Source organism: Pagrus pagrus, assembly GCF_965226575.1.
Source record: "Pagrus pagrus genome assembly, chromosome: 10".
Taxonomy (NCBI): domain Eukaryota; kingdom Metazoa; phylum Chordata; class Actinopteri; order Spariformes; family Sparidae; genus Pagrus; species Pagrus pagrus.
In genome coordinates this window covers 9,145,175-9,169,405 of record NC_140194.1, presented here as the reverse complement: position 1 = coordinate 9,169,405, position 24,231 = coordinate 9,145,175, and the positions used below count along the sequence as shown (strand labels likewise).

At 41.4% G+C, this 24,231-nt stretch overlaps 3 protein-coding genes across 6 annotated transcripts; 2 read left to right on the top strand and 1 right to left on the bottom strand.

The window, feature by feature from the left end:
• The first annotated feature begins 1,377 nt into the window (after window positions 1-1,377).
• Window positions 1,378-10,389, top strand: cd9a (CD9 molecule a). 2 transcript variants are annotated; one of them, XM_084363563.1, is made up of 8 exons: window positions 1,378-1,621; window positions 6,203-6,305; window positions 6,769-6,866; window positions 7,328-7,402; window positions 7,671-7,772; window positions 8,684-8,773; window positions 9,152-9,235; window positions 9,322-10,389. In XM_084363563.1, the coding sequence occupies exons 1-8, from the start codon at window positions 1,553-1,555 to the stop codon at window positions 9,385-9,387; spliced, it is 687 nt and encodes a 228-aa protein (XP_084219689.1). In that variant the 5' UTR covers window positions 1,378-1,552; the 3' UTR covers window positions 9,388-10,389. The 2 variants fall into 2 exon arrangements, with proteins under 2 accessions (XP_084219689.1, XP_084219690.1); XM_084363564.1 differs by lacking the exon at window positions 1,378-1,621 and adding an exon at window positions 4,545-4,700.
• Window positions 10,390-11,231: 842 nt separating this feature from the next.
• bbs10 (Bardet-Biedl syndrome 10) lies at window positions 11,232-15,116 on the bottom strand. Of its 2 annotated transcripts, none has more exons than XM_084363559.1 (4): window positions 15,028-15,116; window positions 13,503-13,702; window positions 12,452-13,414; window positions 11,232-12,296 (listed from the first exon to the last, which is right to left on the bottom strand). In XM_084363559.1, exons 2-4 carry the CDS (start codon window positions 13,691-13,693, stop codon window positions 11,504-11,506), a joined length of 1,947 nt encoding a protein of 648 aa, XP_084219685.1. In that variant the 5' UTR covers window positions 13,694-13,702; window positions 15,028-15,116; the 3' UTR covers window positions 11,232-11,503. The 2 variants fall into 2 exon arrangements, with proteins under 2 accessions (XP_084219685.1, XP_084219686.1); XM_084363560.1 differs by lacking the exon at window positions 15,028-15,116 and adding an exon at window positions 14,392-15,010.
• A 1,672-nt stretch (window positions 15,117-16,788) lies between these two features.
• On the top strand, window positions 16,789-23,314 carry LOC311263479 (synaptotagmin-1-like). 2 transcript variants are annotated; one of them, XM_084363561.1, is made up of 8 exons: window positions 16,789-16,872; window positions 18,326-18,501; window positions 19,609-19,802; window positions 20,247-20,360; window positions 20,505-20,672; window positions 20,768-20,935; window positions 21,231-21,348; window positions 21,688-23,314. In XM_084363561.1, exons 2-8 carry the CDS (start codon window positions 18,354-18,356, stop codon window positions 22,122-22,124), a joined length of 1,347 nt encoding a protein of 448 aa, XP_084219687.1. In that variant the 5' UTR covers window positions 16,789-16,872; window positions 18,326-18,353; the 3' UTR covers window positions 22,125-23,314. The 2 variants fall into 2 exon arrangements, with proteins under 2 accessions (XP_084219687.1, XP_084219688.1); XM_084363562.1 differs by lacking the exon at window positions 16,789-16,872 and having other exon boundaries at window positions 18,020-18,501; window positions 21,688-21,821; window positions 21,918-23,314.
• Window positions 23,315-24,231: the final 917 nt, after the last annotated feature.

Sequence of the window (24,231 nt, the reverse complement as noted above, 5' to 3'; positions counted from 1 at the left end):
GTGAGTGAGGCACTGCAGCTATATGCCACTGGGCTGAAGTGTGAACAGGTGCGCGGGAGGGAGGGGGCGGTGAGGTGATGGGGAATGGTGGGAACACAGGGTTACTGCAGGGCAGGTGGGAGTAGCTCACACATTGAATTAAGAATCAGCTGATAAAGGGTGCTCCACCACCCATCTTTAACCTGAGAAGAGGTTTAATACGTCATCAATTACGTGTCTGTATGGGTCTGTTTGTTCTCAATAAAGCCAAAGTGCTAACAAGCCTTCAGCCAAAGTAAATGTGTCATCTGCAAGTATATATGTGAGTTAATCATTAATAATGATATATTAGGTATTATATAATTAATATTAAGTCAGTATTTGTTCATGCTAATTAGTTAAAATGTGGATTTTTGGTCCAGCTTGCACCTCTTTTCAAGCATATGAGTGGTCAAGTGATGTTTCTGCTTTTTAAAAAAATTAAGATTATCTTTTTATTTGTATTTATTTAATTGTGTGTGTGCATTACCTATTAACCTGCAACTTAAAGACCTTTAATAGTGTATTAATTATCATAAAGTGGTGCCCAGTCTATTTTGAATAATGGCTGTGTTCCAGGACAAATATCTAAAACTGTAAAACACTGTTATTCAGCCGAGATCAAATATTTCTTTACACTGTCTGTGGATGTAATATGTCATGAATAATGCAGCAGGAGTGGTCAGACAACTTGATGCCTACAACATGCACTCAGACCAGGCTGGATGACTAAATAGTTGCACTGCTGTTTTGCCTAATAGGGGTTTGGTCACTTTGTGTTTGTGTGCCGTGTGTCTGTCTGGAGGAGATGGAGCTGGAGCGGACATGCTCGTGCACCGTGTTCATTCATGTACAGTATATTCAACCCGCGAACGCGCCTTTCTTATTCTGGGAGAATTACGTCATCGCATGCACTGCCCAGGGTGCTGCAGGAACTTGCGAGCAAAAAGCCCACAGCAGGCTGCTGCACGGTGCATTGCTGTGCCATTGTGTGCAGGAAGGACACACACTGAGCTCGGGCTATAGGCTCCCTTGGCTATGAGAATAATCTGTTTTGAAGGAATTGGCGCAATAAAACTTGAAAATTCCTGCTGAGCGTCCTACAAATGTTATTTCGAGTTCCTGTATATGAACATGAGGACGGTTACAGTGAGAAAAGTGCCATAAATACATTAAAAATCACTAAAAGTCCCACAAAAATTCCCTGCTGAAATAGTATAAGAACTGATTTGCAGAACAAAAAAAAGCTATTTCAAGGAACCAAAAGGAAAAACCAAATTCAAAGAATAAAAGTGAGAAAAAAAAAAAGGGAAAAAGCTCCAGCAGGCTTTGCCTGAGCAGTCCGTTATGTGTGGGGGCGGACCACTACAGGCGCGCACAGCACGACGCGCGTATCAGTGCCGGCGCGTCGGCAAATAACCTCATTCTGCATACTGACTGTTATTTCGAAGGTCTTCTCTGGTTTTGTACCGTCGATTTGGAAAAAAAGGTGATAGCAGCCAGCAGAAGTGTGATCCACAGCTCAAGCACCGCCATGGCTGCGCTGTCGGGAGGAGAGATGTGCATCAAATACCTGATGTTCGCCTTCAACCTGGTATTCTGGGTGAGTTTGAGGCGAGGAAACGCATTGTTCTCATGGAAAGCTATACATCCTGTCCTGTGTGTTGTGTGTGTGTGTGTGTGTGTGTGAGGGAGAGATCTTGGCGTGAATGCGCATTCGTGTGTGAGCAGGTTACTACAGTGAATGAACATTGTACGATGTCCCAGATGCAGAATCGTACCAAGCGCTCACGGGCAGCCTCGGCTACTTCATCAGAGTGTATTCAAAAACAAAGTGTCCCAACGCTGGTGGAGACCGAGCGGGCAGGAAGAATAATCCCCAGTGGCCAAGTGACCCAGTTCCACCACGCAGACTACACTCTGGAGTTTGCGCGCACGGCATTTTAATAATTGCGACGGGGGTGTGAGGGAGGGGGGGCGCTTTATTATGGTGGAGAATGTGGCTGATACAATAATAATTAAGACTCCTGCTACGTAATGAGATGTGGAGACTTGCGCATGTCAGGGAGCCAGCCTATGTGTGTGTGTGTGTGTGTGTGTGTGTGAAGAATCCTGGATATCCCATGTAGGCTATTTGTGTCCCAAAGGCTGCAGGGTGTGTCTTGTTGAGTCCGTTTGTTTGTGATCTCTGTGTGTGGTTTCATGTGGGTGTTGTGTCCCTTTGACGAACATTCATAATTTGTGCTGCTATAGATAGAGCCATGGATAACTGTTCATTACAGGGAAGACAGGGGGTTCCCACACAGTGTGTGTTTTTGTGTTTGTGTGTGTGTGTGAGAGAGAGAGAGAGAAAGAGAGAGAGAGAGAAATGATCAAGGCAAAACAACCAATTTTGGGTATTGAAGAGACTCAAAGATTCAACATTGTCAGTGATGAAAAACACTTAAAGACACCAATAAGGGGACTATAAAGTGTCCATTTCCTGTGTTCCAGTAAACAGGAAGCCACACTCAAACCTCTCACCCACATAAAAGCAGATCTTCCCGATTTAAGCCGGAACTGAAGATGATGTTTGTTACGATACCGATACCAGATTCAGAAATATCTCCGATACTGCCTAAAAGTGTCGACTTGGTATCAGCGAGTGCACCAATCTGATTACACATCAGTTCTCCAAAAACAGATATTTCTGAACTCCAGTCTCAATGGCTGAATATGAAAACATCTTCATGATTATGTTGGAGGGGTTGTGTCCAACTGAATGTGCACAGGTACTGGGATGTTAGACCTAATCTTGGATAGTAAATTAAACCCTGTCCCCAAATTATTCATTCTCGGGATCCCTCTAGGAAATCAGATGATGAAAAAGAAAATTTAATCATTAAGGACACTTTTAAATGCCAAAGAACTATTGCAGTTCTATGGTTGCAGTCAAAACCACAGCTAAAATACATATAGAAATTGGACACTATAGTCACTCTGTCTCTCTCTTGTCTACAGTGTTTTAGTATTTATATACAATTTGTAGTTGTTTTCTTGGGTGTCTGGTTCTTATCCACATATCTATAAACTGGATCACAATGTTTGTTTGCACTAACTTCCGGGTAGAAAACCTCTGCATCACACACTTACTTACACACAATTTAACTCTCTTTTCCACCAAAAGTGTATACATTTTAGTTCATCTAAAATGCAAAACAAAATTAAATAATATAAACTAATACAACTGCAATATCAGATAGGTAGGACCATCATTTTTAAAGGAATAATAAACAAGCTGTTTGCAGAGGAAAATAAGGTCCCCAGAACACTGTTTGAAGCTAGAAAGCAGGGTTGGCAGGGTCCGCCAAAAAGTAAAACAGCATGAAATGTTTGTTAATTCAGTTTATTCAGTCATGAAAACAAAGAGAGTTTGTTTATTTAGTTTGTTCAGGCTTAAAAAAAATCAGTCAATGAAGATCTTTCTCTTGTGATTACAAATTCCTCTCCAAAACTACTTACTGCACCTTTAACTATATTTATATAACTAAATGTTACAGTTACAGCTGAAAATGACAACAGAAATAAACAAGTCTGCCAGCTCACCGTGTCTCCACATTGCAAATCAACCACCAGCAGTCGACCTGGGAGTGACTGTTGTTCTTAGGGTGTTTTTGGTGTGTAATCCATTTATTTAAAATGTTGAGCTGTATAAAATAATGTAGATATGTTTATTTAGTAAACTATGGAATTCATTAAATTTGGGGTATAAATAGAAAAAGAAAAAAACAGAAAGAAAAGGGGCCCTGTTGCTTCCCAGCAACCTGTGTGCAATTATCCGAAAACGGCAGGCAAGTTGAAACACATCCATCACATAATATTGAAATACAGTAAATCGATACAGCTGTTTAAAAATAATAACACTGTATATAATTTTCTTTTTTTCCCAATACACTGGTATCTGATCAGCACTCTGTATGGGCGCATGCACAAAGTTCAGGTATCAGAATCGGTACTGGGCGGGAGCAAATAGTACATCTCTACTGAAGCTGTGACGCACTCTGGTCATAACTCTGTTCTTGCCACCACAAATCACATGACACACATATCTGATTACAGCTCAGTCTGGATGCAACAAGAGTGTACAGCTTTGTATCACTGCATCAAGAGCTAGGTCCAAAAACCTCTGTTTCAATCAAAAAACAGCTTCTGGGAGTTTGAATGGGAAGTAGTTGTTTTTGAGAGCAGTCCATTAACTGTAACCACACGCTGTTCAGACGGCAGAGAAGTAAATATGCTGCCAGGCAAGTTTTTCAGAACGCTTTTATGTCAACATGCCTCAACAGAGCCCTCTTTGCTGCTACCTCCCACATACATAAAAAAAAAAACAGCCTGCACCACCTGCAAACATGCAGCAGCTCCAGATAAAAACTGTGCATGTACGACGATCAGTTTGTCAAGTGCTCTTGCCACTCCTTAATAGTGTGATCAGGTGACTGTATGAGGGCGGGGCATTGGACGCTCTTTCCCTTTCCACCACCTTTTTCTAACTGTAACCAGTACCGTACGTTTCGCTTCTTCCTGGGAAGAAGTTAGTTGTTAAACACTGAGTGGTGCACTGTGTGGAGGGAACCAACATGGCTATCGCTGGGGGAATCAAGTGTGTGAAATATCTCATGTTTGCCTTCAACTTTGTCTTCTGGGTAGGTCTATTTCACATTTTATCGTGTCTTATGGTGTGTGTGTGTGTGTGTGTGTGGGAAGAAGTGGAGAAACTTCCTCAACTGGTATTACAGACATGCACCCTTTGTGGTTTGCTCTATTCTACCATTTTGTCCATACAGGGGAACATAAAAATGATACAACAGAAAGTATGAAGTGAAAAATAGCCAAAAAACATTAGAGTATACACAGAAACACTCACACCCTTTGAATAAAACAGATAGCTTTCAGTTAGGCTCTCAAAGTTAAATATTCACTGACCTGTCTAAGCTGACAAGGCTGGGAAAGTACCAGAGTCTGCCCATTGCACAATATACAGCATATGGCATCATGAACAGACATTTAAAGTGTAAAATACAGACTTCTATGCTATTTTGTTCACATGCTGTTAAAAAAAGCAAGCTGACAACAGACCAGTGTGGCAGAATGCACACATGAAACCATATCATGCTCACCATCAACACACGTTCAAACCACTGTGGTATGAAGACCTGATTGACTGTGTCGAATGTCCTGATCACGAGATGGGAGCTGAATGTCATTTTCAGGGTGGTTTGTTAGAAATGTGATGCCACATTGGTAATGAACTGTGATGGCAGAATGTGATAACTTGCCAACTGACAACAGCACACAAGTACAATATATTTAATGTTACCTAATCAACTTAATTAATAAATATATGCTTGAAGATGCACTACAGTATGTAGAGAAAGGAAAAAACCTCCTAGGTTGAATAGGTTCACTGATAACAGGTGATAGTATCACGTCGTTCACACGCAAGGTATGGACAAGGTTCACCACGATTGCATAAATAATTCAAAAACATGGAAACACTTTATAAAACTGTTGTTTGTCTGCAAATTATTGCACTCTGTTTTCATTTACCCTTCACACAGCGTCCCAGCTAATTTGAAATCGGAGTTGTAGATAAAGACCAGTGTTTGTGTTAATGATAAGCAGGGGAACGGTAGGAGATGCTGAGGCATTATCATTAAAGGATCACTTTCACATGATGAGTAGGCTCATGATTAGGAGTTTACCCCCGTGGAGAGCAGATACTAGTGGTGGTGGAGATTTGGATACGACATGACTTCCTGGACTGAAAACTGAACAGAAAAAACTGTGAGGATGAGACCTGGAGAGGTTTTCCAGATGGCGCCTGTCAGTGCGGATTTGAAGTGACAACTGCAAGCAGCTGAGAAGAGAAGTTTTAAATTCAGACAGCGTCAAGATAATTCTTAACTGGCGTGCTGAAATCACAGTCTGCTAATTGAGTTGACAAGTAGGGATATGCATATGGAGAGGGCATGACTATGAAAAATCTTCTTCCTGTCTGAACCTTTATTGAGCTTAATTTCTCACTGTTACACTGTCTAGTATGATTTGCACAGCAAGACAGACAGTCTAGGAGTGTACACTGTGCTTAAGACATTTAATGTTATAATAACTAATTGCAATATGTCTAAATGTGTTTGTGTTTCAGCTTGCTGGCACTGCTGTCTTTGCCGTAGGCCTGTGGCTAAGACTAGACCCAAAGACCAAAGGCCTGTTTGAAGGATCAGACTCTCCATATGTGTTTTACACAGGTAAGATGCTTCCATGAGCAGGAACTATATCCATTATGGTTTAATGGGACAATCTACCCCCAAAATCAAAAATACATATTTTTCCTCTTACCTGTAGTGCTATTTATCCATCTACATCTACTTTTGGTGTGGATCAGAGCTTTGAAGATATCGTCCATAGAGATGTCTGCCCTCTTTCTCATACAATGGAACTAGATGGCTACACCCACCGACTATCACCATGCAGAAGGTTACGTGCATCTACTCATGGAAAAGAGGCTAGCTAACATTACAGCTCAGACGAGGAGGAAGCCTCTCGTTAATGACTACATGCACGCTTCCTTCTGCCAGTTGTATGGTTGGTGGATGTATATATTTTATGATTTTAGGGTGAACTGTCCCTTTAAGAAGTGTCTAAGTAGAGTTCTGGATTGTGTGAGCTCTGCAATACACTAAGTATGCTTGTGTGCATATGTGTGCGTAGGTGTATACATCCTGATAGGAGCTGGAGCACTGATGATGGTGGTGGGTTTTCTGGGATGTTGTGGGGCCATCCAGGAGTCCCCCTGTATGCTGGGACTGGTTCGTACCACTTTTTAATTCTTCATGTAACCCTCCTTTCTTATTCTATTAACTTCTTTTGACTAAACATAAAATCTAAACTGTTTAACCAACAGTTTATTTCTCTCAGTTTTGGTAGCGATGTCTCTCAGCAACAGTTTTCATCCCATTGACCTTCACTGAGAAATTTGAGATTTTCTGCCTTGATCATTGTTTACTGAACAGAATCAAGGCCACAGAAGACTCTCTAGATTTCCATGTGCTTGTTGCCCCCTCTCCCTCCCTCCCTCCCTCTCGCCCTGTCTGGCCCTAATCTTCTTGTACTAAATCTCTCAGGAGGAGGAGCCTATGTAAATTAGGTTCAACTACACTCGAATGACCTTACTTGTAACACATGCACGCAAAGGACATGCGCACAGGCATGAATGGAAGCACACATTCATACAATCAGCTGAGTTTGATTTTGTCTTTCCTCTCTGCAGTTCTTCTTCTTCCTGCTTATCATATTTGCCGTTGAGGTAGCAGCCGGAATCTGGGGATTTTCCAACCAAAGCAAGGTGACGTACAAGTTCAAAGTAGGATTGTCCTATTAACCATTTAGAAACGGTTACAGCACTTTACAAACAAACAGATAAGTACATAAAAGCACCAATTAGAAAACAAAAACTCAAATAAATCACAAAATAACAGATATGGAGACAGAAAACAGGGAAATAAGAGTAAAAAAGAACAAGAAACGTTGCAGTCAGGACTGATAAGGCAGTGTGAAGACATTACTTTTGTCTGCTTCAGTGATGTATATAAAATGTTTTTTCTGTGTTGCAGGTGGTGAATGACATCACAAACTTCTACATGCAGACCTACAAGAACTTCCAGGCGACAGGAGACGAACGCCTCAAAGACACACTGCGGTTGATCCAAAAAGGGGTGAGCCTTGTCTCCTTCATTTCTGCCTCCTTCTAAATCAAAATGACTCAGACTTGATCTAAAACGAACATGACATAAAAGTTGTTTTTAAGCATAATAAATGTATCCCCATGGGAAGTTGTTTTAGGTTATCTCACAAGACCTTTGAAAAAACCCTCCACACCAAGTAGTATCCATGTTTATGATGACTTAGAGTTTCAGATTCAGCAAATTAGCTTTGATACAAAAACATTCAGCATTTTAAAAATGAGCTAATTCACTGTCTTTGTGAGCGATGAGAAGATCAGTATGAACATCGTGTTGGTGCATGTGGAGATAGAGCTGGGAGGCAATTAGTCTAGCTTAGTGTAAAGACTGGAAGGAGGGTCCCCAGGTAAAAAAACACCTACTAGCATGTCGAAAGCACATGTTGTATCTTGTTTGCTTAATTTGTGCAAAAATAGAAATATGAAAACATGAGTTTGTTGTTTTAGAGAAGTGAAAGATCAAATGGAGGACACAGTTGAATGAATAGTTTATGGAGGGTAAAAAAAAAACCAAATGAGTTTACTGATGCCATTCTGACGAACCTTTATTTCACAAAAATTCAACTTGGTTCCTTTTTCATTTGTTGCTTCCCCATATATTGTTAATGATTAATGAAAATTGTGGGGAGAAGGGATCTTTTTCAATGATCTGAAGGGGGTTGGGGTGCATGACAGAGGGATTTATGTGCTGAAACTATTTCTTGATGAACCATATTTTATATCCGCATCCAGTATGGTGACCTCATTGTGATGACAAGACACTTCTGGAACTAAAAATTGAAATAAAACCTAAATATTCCTTTAAAACACTTGCAGATAGAGAGATGTCTTTCTCCTTTTGCAAGTCATCTTGTTCTCTGAACATGTAATATTGTGTGTTTACAGCTGAAATGTTGCGGACCAACTGGTACTGTAGAAGAATCTGCCAAAGACACCTGTCCCAAGGGCGAGCCACTCGAGGAGCTCATTACTAAGGTACTGCTACCCTGAGTGTGTGTATAGATTGGATGCCAACACAGCTAGGTACTTCAATTAAGACATACAGGAAGAAAAATATTTCAATACGAGGGGCCATCCAAAAGATCCAACCATGTCAAACATGCTTCAGCTCTGTGAGTGCTTGGGCAATTACTGTATGTCAAATGCATAATGTAGGTCTGACGTGTGTGTCACAAGTTCATCGGATTTCCCTTCACAGACTTGGTCCCTCAGCCTCCTTGCAGTGTTACTATGGCAACAATGGTTTACTGGAGCCTGCATGCTCTCAGGCTGTCTGTAATGTGTGCCATAGCACAAGTCATTTCTAGCAACGCTTTAGAGAAAACTGAAAGGAATCATGCTTGTGTGTTGCAGAGCTGTCCTGACGCTATCGATGAGGTGTTTGACTCCAAGCTACACATCATCGGTGGAGTGGGCATCGCCATCGGGGTTGTTATGGTAAGTAACTCGTCAAATTCCGACGTCTGCCGCCCCAGACATGAGCCAACACAAACATAAGTAATACTTGTCTCCCTGTCTTACAGGTGTTTGGGATGATCTTTAGCATGCTCCTGTGCTGCGCCATCAGGAAGTCTCGGGAGGTGGTGTGAAACCCACCACCGCACCCTCAAGTCCTTATTATTGTTGCATGATGTCATTCCAAGAGTCACATGACTCTCCACTGCCAATAGAAACACTGCTTGTTCAAGGGGGATAACCTAAGCTCTGCTGGGTGCAGATATTTCTGATTTTTAAATTATACATTAGTCATTGTAACTGTGCTGCTGACACTTCCTGGACCATATAGTTGCAATGTGGTTACTTGGCCCAACTATAGACTGGGTGTCATCTGTGCTTCAGTGGCAGTGTAGTACAGAAATGTGTAATTGTGTGGTCATTTGATTGAAATTAGTGTTTGTGAACTGCTAATTATCTAAACAAAAGATCATATTATTGTATACTGATCACATTTCTCACCTACTGGCAAGAAGAGTCATGGACTATGGCCATAAAAAAGGCTACCACCACCACTTCAGCACAATACAGCAGTAGCCAATGAAATGATACATTTCCTTTTCCTTACAACACTGAAGTCAAACCAAGGTGACTTGTAGCCAACTGAATGCCGAGCTGTGAACTGTGGTGACTGTGGTCTGTTCTAGCTTGGTATTAGAGTAGCATTTCAGATCCGTGACATTTAATTTGCGTCTGTCTTTCTCCATCTTCTAACTTGCCCTTTCTAAAAAAACGCCTTTAATTTTTTGTCACATTTTGTAAATGTCTTCTTTTTTTATTTGTAAAAGATTTATACACTTAGTTGGTTGTATGGTAATTGCAGATTGATTATGTATTTTATAATGTCCTTTTATTTTACAGAGACTGGGTTGATTTATAACATATGCACTATGTTTTACATAGTTTAAAATTAATGAGAGCCAAATAAACCAAACTGAGTCTATCCTGGAGGTATTATATTATGGCAATCACTGATGTACACAGAACAAGAGGCAAATGAGCTGGAGGTTTTCTTTAGGCCTAATCTCGGCAGGTCACTGAGTAAAGTGGATAAATTGTTATCGGAAAATCTTCACTATTAAATTGACTCAATATTATATTGACTCTGCCTCGCGTGTTAGATTGAGCTGTGTAGGATATGGGGGCATGTAAGGGTCAGAGGGTGTGGGTGCCCTTGATGAGAGTGAAAACAACACTCAGGTCTTTCCTCATACGCAGTGGAAAATAACATTCTCAATACTCCCCCTGCTTCCTCAACCCTTTTTGATATCTGTGAACATTGAGTGTGACTCATGTAGAGTTTGGTCCAAAGCAAAAACACAGCCAAGAACCGTCTTTGTCCGAGTTATCCCATCATAATTAATTTACGGAAAAATTTGGAGCAACAAGGAGCACACACTGATTACAGTAAACATTGTTTATGTACTGTAGTGAGTCACGTTAATTTTTAATGACTCACTACTTGCCAAAAAAAGAGGTTAGAGTAGAGTTAGAGTTCCTCTGATAACAGCACGAGGAAGTACACTTTGATTTGGTTGTTGACAGTTGGGTGGTGCCCTCTCAGACACCCCGCCCCAAATTATGGAGATAACACTAATTATAAAAAGCAGTGTGTTTATTAGTGCGGTTATTTCTCCATGTTATTCTGTGTGTATGCCTTTTATATAAAAGAATGTGTGCTGGCAAAGGGAAGGGAGCAGGAAAACTGAGATAAGGAAGAGAAACACTGAAAAAATAGGCACCGTGATGAGGACTCAAGAGGAAAGAGGCCAACATCAACACGTAGACTCTCACACTAGTTCACATTAACACACAGTAGATATGGACTAAATTATTTGATAACTGCACATTCTGTCCTACACAGAGATTAACAAAGACCTTTGTGATGTTCTCTTTTTTACTGTTGTTGCCAAACCTAGCCTTGATTCAGGACATGACGGAACAGGACCACCGTAACATTTTATTGGCCTTTAAACTACACCTTTAAACTACACCACTGCCATGGAATGTAACTTACTATCTCAGTGGAAGCACAAACTTGCATGACAAATACATTGTAGAGAGGCAAAATAATAATAACAAAAATAATAATAAATTCTTGTAGCAATCTGCAATAAAGTGCAAATTATTTCCTCCAACTTTTGAATGATACCTGAGTAAAAACTGAGAGAAGAAATGTTTATGGCTTTCATCTTGGGACACAATACAATCTCAGTCCTCAGCCTCGTCCTCTGTGTCCTCCCAGGAAATGTTCGCAAGTCTGTGTGACTGTGTGTGTATGTGCAGCAACGTGTCCACATGGAGAAGACTTGAGACACACTGCAGCACGGCCAGAAGCAGCTGGTATTTACAGGAGACAGATTCAAGGCCTGAGTCCACCATAAAAACTTTTGAGGATTTTTCAGCCTCTCTACAACAATGCATGCGTTGTTTACCCTCCTCTAGGGGACATTCACTTTTACCCTGATCCTGTGAGAGTACTGTGTTTTGTTCTTGTTTGTATACAAGGCTGACAGGGTGGGAATGATTCGGAATAAAACTTAAGAGCGCGGTTTGAGTCTGCAGGAAGCAACGAGGACTGTGGGAGTAAATCTGTCGGGGCACGCACAGCAGAGCATTTGCCAAGAGCTGGGAAACAGCAGGGAAGCCCATATTTGCGTCATCTGAAACTAAGCGACTGCGGCCTTGTTGTAGAAGGGCATGGTTCAAGAGAAACTCAAATGTCCCACCACCAGGTATAACGCAGCCTGGTCCCAACACAGGCGCATTGCGGATCTGATCGTCTTTATGTAAAGATGTCCTTTTGTTTGACTGCAAGGTCCTCTTTGATGCTGTAGATGCAGTCCTACCCATGGGCTCCCACGTGGAAAGTAGCATGTGGATGGCATCTTGAAAAGCACTTGCACACTGGTCAGTTTGACCTTCCCCTGGACCACAAATGACCAGACTGCATGCTTTGACCACAAGCCTTTCCTCTAAATCGTGAAAAGCCACATGGACATACCTGTGGAAGAGAAAAAGAGTTCAATTGGACTTACGTGAAAAAACAAGACGAAAAAAACACCAGTAATCAAAGCCCCATGGATTACAAGTAGGTGTACCTCACAAGTAACACTTTGTAACTGAATATGAGAGAGAAAGAGTGACATGTTTTCATACCTATGGGCTCCCAGTAGTATTGGTCGGCAAAAGGTCAGTGTAGCAACATTGTCTGGTTCAATCATCCAGCAGTCTGAGACAGGTCTGGCCCCACTTAGCTGGGCAAAGAGAGACAGCTCATCTTCACTGACACACTCCACAACGCACATGTCTGCCTGTGCAGCTAAGGCCAGGACAGCAGCTGACTGTTTGACTCCAGACAGGAGCACAGAGACACCCAAACTCTGTAGGTTTGCAATGACACCCTCTAGTGACCTTTCTGCCCATGTGCTAAATTGCACAATACTTCCCTGCTTCCCTTGCTCTCCAGATCCTAACTCAAGCACTTCTCCTGCACTGAGCAACTTTGGCTGCAGGTACCCAGTGAAAACTACAGCTTTAACAGGCTGGTGGTCAGTCTGAGGGCAGGGCGTAGCAAAGTCCCTGTGAATGACCTGCCCCTCAACCAAACGTGAACAACTAATAGGGAAGCCTGATACAGGTGTATGCAATGCAGGAAAGTTGTCATTTACAAACTGGAGTGTTGGGGAAGGTTGGTCATTTTTAAATTTCCAGTGAGTGAGCAGTTCACAGGTGAGTTCGCTAATAAAGTCACAGTGGGTGCAACCCAGACGGGTATGAAAGAATGATGCCAACAGCTTTTGAACACAGTGATTGTTTCTGTGAGCTGGTAATTGTGTCTTTGTAGTGAAATCCTCCCACGAAAGACAGCATCCATACGGGACCACTCCTGTAGCAATGAGATCATCCAGCTCCTTCAATACAAATGCCAGCAATTCATCAGCCAAGTGCCTGGCAGTGGTGGCCTCTGTGACGTCCCTGGAGTTATACGTGTGAGACACATTCAGCTCCTTGCAGGCTGTTGAGTGAATCACCCGTAGTATAGATGCCAGCAGTAGGATGAAGGTTTTGGATCCATCGCCTGTTACAGCGCTGTGTTTCAAGGCGCACTCCACCACCATCCTGAAATGAGAAACACACAAAAACATCAAAAGAGAAAATGTCACTTGACAAAGAGTATCATAGTGTAAGGTAGACATATCTGTCTTACCTGGCCAGTGGATGCTCCAGTCGTAGCGCTGTGAGAATGCGCGTCCCACTGCGACTTAACATTGCCTGTCCTGTGTCTCGGGTGAACAACACTTGTCCACCTTCAGGGCCAAAGCTGCGGAGGACGACCGACTCCAACACAGACACAGTCTGCAGAACATGTTCCAGACGAAGATGTTCCATCGGCACCATCCTCAAACCCTGCAAGGCACACAGGCTCAGGTTCAAAAGAGGGTAGGCAAGGGTCCCAACTATCAATTGCTATACATATTTATATATCCGCAGAACATATATATATATATATATACACTTGTAAAAAAGCAACAGATCCTGTATTTTTCATCTTAATGACTCAATCTCTTGATTTAGTATCACAGGCAATGTCCAAATATAGGTTTTTGGCCCATCTTGAAAAGCAACAGAAGGGAGCATAACAGAGGCATTCAAATATTACTGGCTTACGCAACAGTCATGCTGCAGAGTCCTCTGACTTAAAAATTCAACAGCCATGTTCTCAGTTTTAAATGTTAATAAATTACTACTGTTAAGACAGCCCGACTTTCAACTGCAAGTTAGCAGAATGAACATGTGCATAATAAAGACTCCCTTAATAGTTTCTAAAGTAATATCACATACAGTATCCACTATATACTAACTAAAAATATATTGTGTTTATCCTGCTATATTATTTAGCACAGTGTATATATAGGAGACACATTTTACGGACACTATATGATGAACTACATATATGAATGCAAAATTAGATATGTAAATGTAAGCATACACTGTAAATCTTCCAAGCATTTTCTGAATGAGGAATGTTTAGATTTAGACTTTGTTAGTTTCAGGTCTACAAGCTGACACAGACTATATTTAACTGTTTTACCTACCCAGCTGTAAGACTTTCAGATCCTGTGCCTGCTGCACGTCATTGTAATAATGTTCATCAGCCAACGTGAAGTTAGTTTTAGGTTGGATGTTCGACAGACAGACATTCACTCCAGGCGAGCTAACCGTCCTCCTGCTGCCAACACTGGGTGAAGCTGAGTAAGAGACGCCGCTGGGTGTCTCCGGAGTAAATATCTGTAAAATATCCAACCTAAAACTAACTTTACCGCGGTCATCAACCATGAATACATCTCTGGAGCAACAAGTACTTTATTACCGAACCACACAATGTTACGTTTGTCATAACAGTTAATAGTCAGCATTTGTCAGAGTTCACCATGCACATGTCATGTCCCGTCTTGTGTATTTCTCCTTCATTACTCATGTCACAGGATTAATAAATGGCCGCGTTTTAGTGCTAATCACTATTTTTAATTTAGTTTGCCGTCAGCAACTAGCTAGCTACCGGTGTAGCTGAACCAACGCAGTAACTCGTCAGGGGCTGCGGTGAGCCTATATTACGACTAAACCTATAAATGACTATAAATGACCATTTTCTAGCAGCCAGAAAAACAAAAGTAATACATAAAACAATACATCCTCTCAAGAACAGACTGCTTTAGTCCCAGAGAACTCACCGTCAGTCCAACAGGAACGCTTCCCCTGTATCCTAGAGACGAGGATTCTTCTTCTGTGGTTTGCCGCGTAGATGTAACTTAGACCAGAAATGACTATCGCCACCTAGCGTGTGGAGGTATGAGCTGTTTTCTGACAAACCAAGAATGCTGTTATACTTTGTTTATGTACAAATACTGTATGTGTGCAGAGATGTGTAAAAGTATTACATTAAGTATATTTATGATTATTATGATGTGAATATGAGCTCACTGCATGTGGAGGTGTTATGAGATTGTATAAGCGAGTTTGAGTTTACATGAACATCATATGTGGACATGATATGTCCATTCGCAATCTCCCTGCCCAGTAATAGTGATGCTACATGTGGAAAAAACACATGAGAAAATTTGCAGAACAATACACTTTCTGTCGTTGACGTCAAAGCATAAGCACAGGTGTAGACAATGAAATAACAATGGCTGAAATCCACTTAGCTGCTTCAGTTTCAGTTTTTTTGTGTGATTGTGCATGCTGGCAAAATAAACCATTGTTACATTATCAGTAGCACCCGTGCCTTTCCTACTATTATAAGTTGACATGTCTCCTGTAAAAAAGGCTGTTGGTCAACTCTTTAGAAGCTTTGTCTCTCAGCACACGTGCTGTGCCCTGCTTTTCTAAAATCAGTTTCTCTTAGGAAACTCCATCATCTTTAGTGCATCCTGTTTGCAGAGATATTTAAGTTTCAGTTGAGTTTAGAGCCATGACACTCAATCAATTTTTAGTTATATATAACAGTATATAACAGTTTTAAAGTGTGTGTCTGTGTGTGTGAAGATTGTTTGGTCTGACTGAATTCCTGGACTATTGTTCTCAGACAGCGCTTGTAAAGGTGATAAATGAGACCTCCTTAATAAAAAAAAAAAGCACAATATTTTTACACACGTAAATGTGCTACAGCCAAAAAGGAACAGCTCAAGATTCCAACATGGGCTAAGGTCAACTGTTAAATATAATAAAAAAGCACAATTTAAGAAGTGTTACTCACAGCTGATTTAAAAGCAAACAAATCACATGTACCTCTTCCCTGCCCATCCCCCTGCCCCCTCTCTTTCCCTCTGTCTCATCCCTCCTTCTGTACAGTATCTCTGTGCATCTCTGGTACCTCAAGGTGAACGGGGCGGGGCCGGAACTTGATCTCTGTGTTGCTGCAGAAACCACATCCTAAGTTTCTAAATCAGGCAACATCATCTATACATAGACAGCATGAGACAGTTCTGCAGCCACTGCCAGATGTACAGATGCACACACACCGACGGAGCTGTCCACTCTGAATGTAAATGTCCTCTATTGCTGAACTCTCACTATGCTAACGAGCCTTTAAAAAGCGATGTCACTTCGCTAATGAATATGCATCAGTGGCCCGGTGAGGGTGACCTGTAGGGATGGGACAGAGGTCACACAAGAGGTGGGGCGTCAGAAAATGAGCCCCAGTTCTCCCATGAGACCTGAATGGACAGAACACATTCACCCAAACACATGCACAGACACTCACACATATAGAGGGAAGCTAAACAAGATGACCAGGCTGCATTGCCACCTATCCCGACCCCAACCCTATCTTGTCCTTCCCTCCCTCTCTCTCTCTCTCTCTCTCTTTCTCTCTCTCTTTCTTGATCCAGCTTTCACACACCTGCACTCTTCTTCTTGAGAACTGGTGAGACACAAAAACTCTCCTACCTCACCCGTTTTCCTCCACCTCTCCCGCCCTCTCTGGTCCTGTCATCTTTCCTCCACCTCCTCCACCTCTCTGTTAGGAATAGGAGTACCTGTGAGCTGAACACTGCTGCTGGGACGACTGAATACAGGTACATCTCTGGGTCCTTTTGTTTTGTCTTTGTTTCATCGATCATGAGCGCTTTTGATTTATTTCTCTGTCGACTGGGCTAAGTGAATGGTAACTGTGTGTAAACCATGGATGGAGGTCTGTGCAGGTCATTCTGTTGTTACTGGATACAGCATTGTCGCGAGTCATTTATTATTTTGTAACTCCAGTTTCAGGGATTTTCTTTCTCTTCTGCTGCAAGATCTGCTTCTTCTGAAGGTTAAGAATTTTTGTAAAGTCAAGCCAATAACATGGCTGATTTCTGTCTTAAACTTGTCATTTCTGAGTTCAGAGCTTTCATCTTGACACTACATTTCATAAACTATATTGAATTTGGCACCTTGTAAGATCGGGTGTAAAAAGATTTGCAGCGGCACCGACAACTGAACTTGGGGGACCATATGGTGCGAATAATGAGTCACCTCTGCAGCAAAAATGAGAGAAAGACGACGATATATTAATTTGCATGTATACCATATTCCGATCATTATGACTTTTGCATATGACAATGTAAAAGCTGTGAATTATTCATCAACACTTGGTTGCACTTTCACAAAAGCACATCAGTATCAGACACATTGCCTTAAATACAGGGTAATATGTACAATATATTAAACAATTACATGATCAGTATCAGAGAAGTGTAACATATTTTCTGTTTGTAATCACCCCTGGTTCCTTTTATGTACCTTGAAATCTTCTGTCTGCAGCTGTTTGTTTGTGTCAGTGGTGGCGTCTGTTTGTCTTTTGTCAAGTGAACAATCCTGAAAAAGCAGACATAAACTGAGATCAGTGTTCGCTTGGGTGCGAAATCACATCTGCTGACTCAACCCCAGATATTCAATACCTGTGATGTCTGCAGAAAAGAAAATAACAAATCAAAACATTTTTGCACTTGGGAGTCACATCCCGGCAGCAGCAGCAGCAGCAGCAGGACTTTTCTCTCATATACAGTTGACCTGCACTGAGCATGACCTTGGCACATGATTCTCACCTCTGGCAGCTCGCTGTGGAACAGCAGCGGTCCACGCGTGACGCCTCAACTTCACTTCTCCCCTTCCTCTCCTCCATCCCTCTCTCACCTCCATGTCAGCAGGTTTGGCAGAGACAGCGGCTTGCATATCCTGTGTTCGAGTGTTAGTGCCAGGCCAGCAGAAAGAGGAGAAGTCATTTGACTCTGATGGTCATACAGTGTCTATAAGCAGATTATTGCCCCAAATACATCTGATCAATAGCATTTATGGAATCTCTGCTCTGGTGTGAGTTTATATGGTTTGCTTGGATGGTTCCTCGAATGAGATTTTTGCAAATTTGGAAGGCATTTACTGATCTGCCGAATTCTGCTTTGGTGAAGTGTAATGTTTCGTATATTGCACAAAAATTGCTCTCTTGCTGGGGCTGAGCCATCTTTTTCTGTGTCCCTGTTTCTCTGCCAGTATTGGATCTGCTGTCTCTCCTCAAATAATGACTGGGAACCACCGAGTGGCCCCATCTGCGAGGGGCACCCCCGCTACCCCAACCCACTTGCCAAATGCAACAACCCCGCCAGACCAAAAACAATCTGAAGGCCAACATCCCAACAAATTCATGAGTGAACTGCACAGCATCCACAGTGAGTTAGACACCCAACTCATTAATTCATGGGCCTTTATGTAGGTCTGCTATGATATAAATGATTATGGTCATGCAAACAGCATCTTTATAGATATTTGGATGACATATCCAAGCACCAGAAGCCAGTTTAACCCTGAACGATTTTGGTAAAGCATGAGAGGCATCAAAGTATTACCTTGGTCTAAGAATTTCAAGATCGTACTCGTTTATAACTTCAGTAAAATGTCAAGAGATTCGAGTTTAAATCTCTAAAATTGATTTGAAAAAATATGTGAAGTTTTAATGATTCTTTAGAGTACTGTGCTGGAAACACTGAGTTGAGGTGCTTAACTGAATGCCCTGTGTGCCTGCTGAGAAATAAAAATCGTTCTGAAGATATGCAGTAAGATTGCACACTTCATATCGAGGTATATATTTTTCATTCTATCCATAACTATATTTTAGAGAGAGTACTGTCCGTGGTCCTGCTTTCATTGGAAGCTTTGGGCTTTTTTCTCAGAAGTAAAAGGTGCTGAGGGTGTCTTGTTTTCAGGAACGGCCACTAAACAAAGGTCACACTGCATATGAAAAGTATATTCTCATATTGTCCAGATTTACTCCATTATGTAGGTTATGTTTAAAAATGCATACGGGACAATTATCACCTCAGCAGAAGTGCATTATCTGTTTGTTTTCTATTGGATAGAAGTTATTCCCCCTCCTCTGCCCAGTTGTTTATGCATACTGCTTGTAATGCTATGTGCATGAATATTGCAGAAAACTGCAAGTCATGAAAGATGGCATCTTGCATTTGCATATGTCAGTTCATATCAGAGTCATCTATCGCTCCGATGACGCTTGAGAACAAGCAGAACACATAGGAGATGAACAAATGATAACACTTTACAATACATTGTCTATAGTGGTCCCTAAAAATGACCACCGATGTAACATTTTCCAGTATTCTGATATTTTATTCACTCCCTAAGTAATTGGGGAAAGAAGTTTAATCCTAAAGGTACACTTAAGGCAGACATTTTGAACACCGTATTCAAGTGGCTGATTAAAAGTGTATGTAAATGAATTATTTATCATCTGTGTGTGTGTGTTTCACATGGATTTGCAGTGCCATCGTGGGCTGTTGCTGCCCTCTGCATCGTGACTTTGTGCGCTGTGTTGTCGTGTGCTGTGTGTGTGTGGAAGAAGTGCTTGAAAAAGAAAGACAAGGACAAAGAAAAGGACAAAGAAAAGGACAAGAAAAAAGGAAAAGAGAAGAGCAAGGGAGACTTTGACACTGAAATGGATGGAGGTTTCAACAAGGTACACACACAAGACACAAGGCCACACACACACTCCCTCCTGCAGATGTATTGTCCTTGCAATGTGTCACAGTCGTGAAGTTGGGGTCACACAGGAGTAGTAAAACTGTCAGTGTGTGTTAAGACTAATAGATGTTTTGCACATCGCTCATGTTGGAGTAAAGGCTGAGGTCTGAGATGAGTTGTGTTGTGTTTCTTCAAGGATGCAGGTCACATTTAAACACACTGATGGTGTTAAATTCCCCCTGTCCCCTTTAAACAATAAATAAGCGTTAGATGGTAACTTTATCTTTGTTTAATTGCCTCTGGCTGTGTAATGCTATACAATATACTGTAAGAACACAGCACAAATAGCTACCCCACACATTGAGAGAAGCTCCTTATTGATTACTTGTAAAGCTATGTATTTCACCTGAATGTGATGCGTGTCTCTGCGTGTGTGCAGCCGCTGAAAGATGAAGGCAGCAAAGAAACAGAGCTGTCACATAATGAGCCCAAGGAGGTGGAGAAGTTGGGCAGGCTGCACTTCACATTAGACTACAACTTCACAGAGAATACGGTGAGATGCTGCTAGTTGCTGTGACATGTTGTTGCCCACCATCTGCCAGCTTTAAAATCTCACATTTTTAATACTGTGCTTCTCTCCGTCAATTAGCCGCATCCTTATCTCCTGCTAATGCTTCCCTTTGCTTTTACATTCTAGCTGGTTGTCGGCATCTTGCAGGCTGCTGAACTTCCTGCGATGGATGTGGGAGGCAGCTCTGACCCTTACGTTAAACTCTATCTGCTCCCGGACAAAAAGAAAAAGTTTGAAACCAAAGTTCATAGGAAAACCCTTGAACCAAACTTCAATGAGACTTTCACGTTTAAGGTAAATTAAAACTCCAAGATACGTGATTTGTGTTCGCTATCAGCACACGGCACAGGATTGGTTTCAAATTATCGTCTTTGATGTGTGCTCTGTAGGTACCGTACACTGAGCTGGGCGGGAAGACGCTGGTGTTGACTGTGTACGACTTCGACCGTTTCTCAAAACACGATGCCATTGGAGCTGTGAAGATACCGATGAGCAGTGTGGACTTCAGCCAGTCTATGCAGGAGTGGAGGGATCTGCAGAAGGCAGAGAAAGAGGAGGTGGGAGCACACTGTGAGAAGGGACGAGGAGATGAACTTGAAAAATTAGGAATATACAAAATTGGTATTTAGTGGAAAACATTTTTTTTCGTATGTTTGGTGTTTAGGGATTATAGGCTGATGTATATTTGGCATGAGTAAAATAAAAAATACATTCTCCTTTTGTTACTTATTCTTAATTTGAAGCAGCTCTGTCTGTGAGGAAGACCTTAACCTCTTGTAAAGTTGCTATTTAAGCTTTAATTTTCTTATTAAATGCAACAACAACATACTCAATTCTTTTTCTTTGTTTTAGAGTGAGAAGCTTGGAGACATATGTTTGTCCTTGAGGTACGTGCCTACTGCGGGGAAGCTGACGGTCGTGATTTTGGAGGCCAAAAACCTGAAGAAAATGGATGTGGGTGGATTATCAGGTGATTCAAACACTGGATTCACATTAGATTTATGTTTAAGCTCACTGTCACAATAAGGTAATCTTTTTTTTTTTTTTAATCACTCTCTCTTCAACTAATAAGAAATATAAATGCCTCAGTTCATTTCATAAGATGACTAGGTGCACACTTACGGTAATAGCCCAGGCCTATTAACTACTTTTTAAGTGGTGTGTCCACTTTCAAGCAGTTTCTATTTAGGGGAAAACTTTCAGGAGCGACTACAATAGATGTTGTGTTTCACTGATGGAGTTACTGCGTCAGTGCCAGGCTGTCGGTCTGTTCCTCTGCCATAAAACCTCTCTCTTTTCTCTCTATCAGACCCTTATGTGAAGATCCACTTAATGCAGAATGGGAAAAGACTCAAGAAGAAGAAAACAACGATAAAGAAGAACACTTTGAACCCTTACTACAACGAGTCTTTCAGCTTTGAAGTGCCATGCGAACAAATAGAGGTACACATTTTTGTCACACGCACACACGCACACACAAATGCGATTCATCAGAAAGTAATGAATCCTCTCTCTGTGTGTTTGTATTTTCATTTGCAGAAGGTGCAGATAGCAGTGACTGTGTTGGACTATGATAAGATTGGGAAGAATGATGCCATCGGAAAGGTGCTGCTGGGCAGTAACAGCACTGGGACTGAGCAATGCCATTGGGCAGACATGCTGGCTAACCCAAGGAGGCCAATAGCCCAGTGGCACAGCCTCAAACCAGAGGACGAAGTCAACGTGCTAATTTCCAACAAGAAATGAAACCGTGATCTCAGTGTGCTATGAAACCTTGCAGCATTTACCTCAGCTACTTCCAATTTACGTTCCTACCTCTCCGCTAAAAACCTTTTACTGTAAGCTGCTTAACTAATGTAAATCTACCCAATAATACCCTGTTTTAACCTTGACACTATCCGAGACACTCTTACGGACTTTAAGCCTTCTTCCTTCTGTAATTCCCTCCTCCTGCTTCTGCCTTAACTGCTACAAAGAGTTTTAATCACAGATGTATCACCATGTACAGTGCTATTAAACCAGATGAGATTTTTAAAAACCTTTGTACATTTTTCTTCTGTTCTGGGCTGTTCAACAAAATGCAAGCTGAACCCTGACATTAACATGATGAACCTGCAGAGGGAGACAATCCAAAGGATAATGAAATGAGACCCTCAAATGCTGCTCTACATTTATAATGTTCAGTGATGCAATTTGCCAAAACTCCTTCAGTTGTAACTAATGTTTTAATCTCATTGCAATATCTCTGAGTAGAAATGATACCTATAAAAGCTGATACACTGATTACGGTGTTGGAGTACAGCCTGGAATGAGAGAAATGCCGTGATAAGTGTCTAGGCCTTTTATACGGCTGACATTTCTACTTGCAGAAAGCACAGGTATCACTTATAATAATATTAATTATGCTAATTATGACATGGTTTCATTCAAGTGTCCTAGTAAGACATAACAGTGTGACAGTAAGCCAGCATGCACAATACCAGGACCCTAAAAATGAAGCAATTAAATGGAATTCAGGCATCTTCTCAAATTTAAACTGTGCTCATAGTGTGAAATGTCAAAATGTCTCCTGTGAAAATAACCTATTATGCTTCAGTTTTTAGTAATTTGTCTTTGTTATGTCTAATGCGATACTTAATTTTTGAATTTATGTAATCTTAGATGGGAAATAAGCAGCAAGGCATCACGCATCCTTTCCAAATTATTAGTAGAGGGTTAGTAGAGTTGAGGCACCAAGCTTCAGGTATGCCTAGGCAAGTTATTTTTTTTTTTTCATTTAATGCTAATTGTATTTTTTAAATGAAATAATCCAAGTATTATTTTCTCCTCTTACTGTTACTGTAAGGTTAAGTAATGTTTGAGCATAAAGGTGTCTGAGAGTGCACATAATTAAAGTTAACTTACCGAATATTTATGTTAAGATATATATATATATATATGAAAAGTAATGTTGATTATTACATGTGAAGTCACATTATTTAAAGCTAAATGCTCAAAGGTGAACATGAGCTAAAGCTAGCTAAACCAATTAGCTTTGTAGCTAGCCTAACTGAACACTAACGTTTCAGTATCGGTAGCAGTTACGTGTTTTGGGGAAAACAAATACTCCCGTTAGAGGTCACTGGTCCTCTGTAGCAGCGGTGTAACTTTACGTTAATCAATACAGATATTTATCTGTATATTTAAATTTGATGGAATAATTTTTTGCCAGGTTTATAAACCTGACACGCTAGCTCAGCTAAATCAGCTAACGTTAGCATTAACGCTACTTGTAACGCTACACATATAAGGTGAGTGGGCTTTAACTTGACGTACTAGCCAAGCATTAAGGCTTTATTTTCCAAGATAGCTAGGTTTAATTACAGTAAGTTATAATATTAGCTTACTGTTCTGCTGTCAGTTATCTTAGCTTAATGTCATTTCTGGTCGTTGCCCTCCAAAAAACGTTGAAACTGTCGAGTGGTTTCTGCCAAACTTATCTCAAGTGCACTTGTCGTCTGGAGTTCAGTTCCCTGTCCTCTGTTTAGCTCAATGGAAATGCCGTTTTCCTCCGCTGGTGTCCACGTCTAAAGTGTCCCACCCAGGTCATTTGTCAGCCAGATATTTTAACGGTAACTTAAGAGGTGAAAACCTCCGTGATGGAGCCACAGACCTGCGGGATCACACACACACACGGACCACAGAGGCGAGTGGCTTGGCTGTGGATGTTGGAGTGACAGAGAGAGCGGTGCAGGTTTACCTGCCCACACAGGTGTAGGCTACTCGTCATCTGCTCAGGGGGGCTGTCTCGCCCACCAGGTAGGTTTTACAGGTACGACCGAGCATCGTCCCGGTGCTACCAGACATCCTGAAC

Bases quoted from the DNA above. Each gene is read 5' to 3' on its own strand.
- cd9a (XM_084363563.1), top strand. From the start codon at position 1,553: ATGGCTGCGCTGTCGGGAGGAGAGATGTGCATCAAATACCTGATGTTC. The intron at 6,306-6,768 runs GTAAGATGCTTC...ATGTGTGCGTAG, and splicing joins TCCATATGTGTTTTACACAG to GTGTATACATCCTGATAGGA. The intron at 6,867-7,327 runs GTTCGTACCACT...TCCTCTCTGCAG, and splicing joins CCCCCTGTATGCTGGGACTG to TTCTTCTTCTTCCTGCTTAT.
- bbs10 (XM_084363559.1), bottom strand. From the start codon at position 13,693: ATGGTGCCGATGGAACATCTTCGTCTGGAACATGTTCTGCAGACTGTG. The intron at 13,415-13,502 runs GTAAGACAGATA...TTCTCATTTCAG, and splicing joins CTGGAGCATCCACTGGCCAG to GATGGTGGTGGAGTGCGCCT. The intron at 12,297-12,451 runs GTATGAAAACAT...TCTCTTCCACAG, and splicing joins ATACTACTGGGAGCCCATAG to GTATGTCCATGTGGCTTTTC.
- LOC311263479 (XM_084363561.1), top strand. From the start codon at position 18,354: ATGACTGGGAACCACCGAGTGGCCCCATCTGCGAGGGGCACCCCCGCT. The intron at 20,673-20,767 runs GTAAATTAAAAC...TGTGCTCTGTAG, and splicing joins ATGAGACTTTCACGTTTAAG to GTACCGTACACTGAGCTGGG. The intron at 20,936-21,230 runs GTGGGAGCACAC...TCTTTGTTTTAG, and splicing joins AGAAGGCAGAGAAAGAGGAG to AGTGAGAAGCTTGGAGACAT.